The sequence below is a fragment of the Coenobita brevimanus genome, chromosome 58 (assembly GCF_032717465.1).
Source record: "Coenobita brevimanus isolate Jiangsu-jjx chromosome 58, ASM3271746v2, whole genome shotgun sequence".
Classification (NCBI taxonomy): Eukaryota; Metazoa; Arthropoda; class Malacostraca; order Decapoda; family Coenobitidae; genus Coenobita; species Coenobita brevimanus.
Genome location: NC_137011.1, coordinates 3,061,352 through 3,066,926, shown reverse-complemented (window position 1 = coordinate 3,066,926; position 5,575 = coordinate 3,061,352). Strand labels below are relative to the sequence as shown.

The 5,575-nt window shown below is 36.3% G+C and overlaps 1 protein-coding gene across 2 annotated transcripts; it reads right to left on the bottom strand.

Annotated features, from left to right (window-relative positions):
- Positions 1-271: 271 nt before the first annotated feature.
- On the bottom strand, positions 272-4,863 carry LOC145402619 (U6 snRNA-associated Sm-like protein LSm5). Of its 2 annotated transcripts, XM_080274613.1 has the most exons (4): positions 4,805-4,863; positions 3,741-3,937; positions 1,339-1,416; positions 272-1,306 (listed from the first exon to the last, which is right to left on the bottom strand). In XM_080274613.1, the coding sequence occupies exons 1-3, from the start codon at positions 4,839-4,841 to the stop codon at positions 1,387-1,389; spliced, it is 264 nt and encodes an 87-aa protein (XP_080130739.1). In that variant the 5' UTR covers positions 4,842-4,863; the 3' UTR covers positions 272-1,306; positions 1,339-1,386. The 2 variants fall into 2 exon arrangements, with proteins under 2 accessions (XP_080130739.1, XP_080130738.1); XM_080274612.1 differs by having other exon boundaries at positions 272-1,416.
- Between the last annotated feature and the right edge of the window lie 712 nt (positions 4,864-5,575).

Sequence of the window (5,575 nt, the reverse complement as noted above, 5' to 3'; positions counted from 1 at the left end):
CTTCCCCATGTAGACCTCTCCATTTACATTCATAATTTTCCTCTGTTCTTACAATTTCCATCTGTAGCCTCTTCCTTTCTCATTCAGATTACTTGTACACATACCATCAAAGATATGAATATTTCAATTAAGTACTTTGCAGTACCTGGTATACAGTATATTGCTGATAAGACAAGAAAACCATGCTAAAATAGTTTACACTGTATATTTCCTTTTGTCAGTAATCTGACTACATTGCTTCTAATGAAAAATGTAGTACCTTTCAAGAGCATATTAACTGCAAAACTTATAAAACACTACCAGCAAACTAAATATACAGTACAGTATATCGCATCAGTACTGACAAAAAAGTATTTAAAAGAAAAAAGGATGGCTCACAATAACAGTTTGGCTTGTAAATCATTTCACAGAAAATAAGAAAATAGTTCAAATGGAAAACAGAAAGACTTATGGCTCCAGATCAAAACACTTACATATAATTGAGAAATGGAGATAAGGAAAACCATGATATGCTCTTACGATGAACATGGAGCACCAACAATACCCTACTTGTACAATCAGCATAAGCAGTAGGTATTTTAACCCTTCAGCCCAATGATGTCATGCAAATTTTATGCTCAATTTGTAATTTTTTTTCAAATTAGGAGAGATTTTTCATATCGGATGGATCAGACTTAAGCTTCATTAATCTCTTCGTTACTCAGGGCCTCTCCTAACTTCAATTAAGTTACCTAAAAGCAGCATGAACAATACAGGAATATACAGCATGGTGAAGGGATTAATATGATCCTCACAGCCCTCATTCACATCAGAACACTAACACTCAAACCTAATTGTACAAACTTATGGCAAATGGAATTATCATAAATTTCACAGTACTGTAACCGACCCTGAGTTACAGTAGCATTTTTCTACCCACCAAATCACAGGACAGTAGGGTACAAAGCTATAAACAGTACTGTACATTGCTAGAAAAATACTGGTTTTGAAATAATAGCCAATTTACAGCAGTTTTACACATACATAGCTCAAGTTTTTCATAGTATGCAATTCATGGCTCTCACAAAGTCATTCATCTTTACATTACATTACAGTACTATGATGACTGTTTTAATATATGCCTGCTACAGTGTCTGCAGGTGCTTTTATTAAGCTAAAGGGAGACCTCTGGTAGGAAAGGGATTAACTTCGAAGCCCCTCACTGGCAAATATCTCTCCTAAGCTGCATAAAATCACCTGATGGCAGCAAGAATACACCAAATAAAGTTGTCCTCACATTTACGAGATTAAAGAACACACACACACACACACACACACACACACACACACACACACACAGCCGGCTTCACATTTTCAAAGACAACTAACGTAACGTGATGCAGGTGACTAGTCTGCCACTTCACCACCTGGTACAAGCTGAAAGAAAAACATTTTAGTTAATATCTATACTGTTCTGTCTAATCTTAAATATGCAATAATAAGGTATGCTGATTTCTGCTTATTTTCAATCTTAAAATTACTAACAGCTAGCGGAAAAAAAAAAAAAAAAAAAAAAAAGATACTGTACGTCAAACTACATTTCCTGTCATTTTGTCACTATCCAATCTAAATCCAGCACTGCACCATCAGTAGCACAGGAGGTCCAGAACTAGGTTTAGATCAGATATGAAAGACAAGTGACTAGCTCAGCATGCACAAATCTCCTCTGTACAGTTGACAAACAAGTCACTACTTTCCCTTCCAAACACTGTGAAACAAAAAAAACTGAAATATGGGTTGCTTCATATCCTGAGTCCGAGCCAGGCCAAGAAGGTTACGAAACTCTGCTTTAGTTTAATACAATTACATTATATGGACAGAACACAAAAATTAACAACATATGTCACTGTACTGAAAGGGGTTATCAGCCAACTGTGTTATGGTACCAGTATATCTGTTTCAGACTGCACTGTAAAGTCAATGCAACTGTACAACATTATCATCAGTATTACATAAGATAAAACACATTTTTACCCCTTTTACAGATTTAATGAAATTACTACAGTAATGATGTATAACAACCCCTTCAGTCTGAAGGTCTTTTTAATAATCTGTATTCTTGTTACTGGCAAGCAATTTTATTCAATTTAGGAAGGGTCTCAAGTAGTGAAGGGGTTATATAAGGACATAGCTAACCCTTCCAGTTTGAAAAATCATCCTTATCTGAATAAATTATCTTTGTCACCAGACTTATGGAGTTACTGCTGCACAGTCAGTCTTCATTACATATCACTGATGTGCTCCAAAATAAAGCAATAAGTTTTTGCATACAACTGGTTCTGGAAACTCAAGAGTACTGGCAGCTTTATGGGAAGCAATGAAACTAACTCTTTATGTCTGGGGATTTTTTTTTTTTTTTTTAATTCTTCCTATCTGGCAATTTTGCTCAACTCATTATACACTTTTCAAACAGGACAGGTTAGATATAACATTAACAGACTCTTCTAACATGGGATGGCTTTCTTAAGTTGCATAAAATAGCCTGGTAGCATCAAGAATGAATTAAAAGAGGATGTCACACAAATTCAATGGGTTAACAGGGTATTTTTTTTTTGTAAGTTACTGTGAACTGGAATGCAAAAAAAGTATGTAAAAATGGCAACATGTAGCTAACTAGGACTTTCTGTAGTTTTTGTACCACTCAACATGCAAAGATTTAATAAGAATGTATCCCTAAAGAACATGATCAATTTACTGTACATTTATTTGGAATGTACTTGTATCTAACCACTGTACCTATAGCCAGACAGCTTTATTCCATGTACTGTACCTCTATTTGTCTATTTATACATACAGAGTTTAATGCCAGAAAGGGTGACCACACAAATCACCTCCAAATCAACCTGTCCTCCACCATCAGGCAACCATCCCTTCACCTAACACCATTCTCGCTCATAAACTGCTCCAACCCCATCCCTCTGTCATCCTTGGTCTTCCTCTCCCACTCCACCTCAAAAACATACATTCTCCTAGTCAGTCTCTCACTCTCCATTGGCTCCACATGGCCAGACCATCTCTAGGTACTCCTAACTTATTACAGTATAAGCAATTCGGTAATCACATCAGGCAAAAGAAAGGTAATGAATACGGTACTGAATATAATTTTTCTCTTACCAGTACTCAATTTATTTGTTAAATAATGTGATAAGATACTTAAAACATAATCTGTGTATCCATTATACATGACTTAATATTTGTAAGATGAAAACAAGGAGGATGGGTTGAAAAGTCACTTGTGTATGGTCCGGTAAGTTCCAATCCTGACCAAATCTTCCCAGCAAGTTGACCCTTTGGCGGCAGTGAATTTTTATAAACTGAGTAATAATGTTTATTATAAGCTGGAATGGAATAGAAAGTTTTGTATTCTTGGTCCAATGTTAAATGTGATTATATTGCCTAGGCTTGTCACATGCACAGTAAAATCATCTGACGCTGAAATAAATGACTTAGTATGGTATACAACATGCAGAAATAGAGTTATGACTGACTTATGTTGTTTTTGTGTGCACCCAATTGTCTGAGTCCCCCACATCAAACACGCGAAAATATAATTGTCCAGTGAATGTAACGTCAGGATGAAGAATTGTCTGTGTTGTTAGAGAGAGGTGCATGAGATGAATAAGCTTGTAGTGTGAGGGGCTGCATTACAGTTATGGTAATGGATGATTTGTAGGCTTCCCTATTAGCCAAGGATGACCCACCATAGTGATGTGGTTGCCATTAAGGAGGATCTGATCAAGCTGAGTGATGCGGCGGCCCTCAGGTGTGGCCTCATATTCTGTCACATCCTCCAGCACCATGTTTACAAAGTCATCAAAGCCCAACAGCGTACCCACAATCTCCTTGTCACTCTTCATGATGATATGGATGCGTGACCCAATACATTTGTCCACCAACTCTGAAACATCAAGGTAATTCTAAGCAAACTGAAACCTGAAAAGGGGGTTAATTTGAATTTGGTTTTTACCATTTTATTTTGAAACAGCTTTAATACTAATACTTTCCTACAGTCAGTGCCATGTGATTTTACTGAACCAAGGCATGTTGTTACTGTATGCTCTGTGGAGTGGTAGTCTGGATGAAAAAAATAATGAAAATGTGGGCTGAAAATGTGTGAAATACTGATGTTCTTGGTTTCTGGTACTGGAATAAGGGCTATAACCAACAAGGAGCCCTTCCTGAGTCTCATGAAGTGTACGTCTTCACTCGATGTGACAAAGTTGCCATGACCTCTGCAGGACGACACATGTGTGATGCAGAATGAGTTGAATATAAAAATGCAACTTTTTCTCTTGAAATCATGCTTAAATTGAGTGAAAACTTAATATCCTGATAAATTCCTTTAATTCCTTCACAGTAATGTCATCCGTCCCTTTCTGGCAATATTAACCAGCTCTGCTCATGCTTAACAGGGAAGAAAGTACAGTAATTTTGCTCCGCCTACCAACTTGCAATGAAATGAGTCAATTTTATCTAAACTTGGCTTTTACCAGATGATTATATACAGCCTAGAAATTAATTTTGCGTGTTCAAAGGGTTCACTTATTTAATTCAAGAACTTTACTACGTGGATCCGGCATGCGATTATAAAAGGAGCAGAAAAATTTGCTCACTCAAGTTAAAGCACAAGTACTCCCACCTGCGTAGTCGTATGGCAAGTAATATTTCAGTAATAAACGAAACCATATATTCAACAATCGCATAAAGACTCAGACTGTGGTTAAAGTGTACAGATAGAGTATGTATATATATCTATCAATGTTACCAAGTGGTAGAAGAGTTGACGGGTTAGGAGCGGCCATGGCTTAGTTGCTGGTAATACACTTTTACAATGCATGTAAACAAAGATAATTCTATTTAAAAAAAATAGTATATGACATTATCAATACACAGAGTAAGTATGCTCATTGCACTTATAATCAGCTTCAGAGTCGCTAATCAGCATGATATGTAGAAAGAACAATATTTACCATCATTATTATTTCTCTCAAAGTTCATTTGCAACCCAGGATAAGGAATACTCGAACATATGTGCATGACATCGGGTACATACAGTATTCATACTTGGCATGTTTGATAAAGGGTCATCAAGGTGTTATGTACATCAAATCTTGTTGTGTTTATATTAATTTTACTGTTTTGGGTAGGCCAATAACTCCAGTCGAAGTCATTATAGCGCCATTATTTTAGAACTTTCATTGGGTAATAACCTGCTGAAGTTTATTTTTATTTGATAAGTATGAATAGATATAATATAATGTAACAGTATTGATTTACTAACATAAGCTACGTTTCACATAAGAGTTTATATCACTTCCAGTATTTGAGAGGAGCAGACTAAGATGGCAATCAAGATACTTCAGCATCTGCGGAATCCTGAGTTCACATCAAGTTAAAATAGAGATTGTCCAGGCCCACAACAATACAGAAGATGTCACCCCCAAATCGGCATCTGTCATGGCGTTTTGTTTTGTCAGTGATCGAATTTGGGTGTAACAATGTAATGTTGTTAGTCATTTATCAAGTGTGGTGAGAA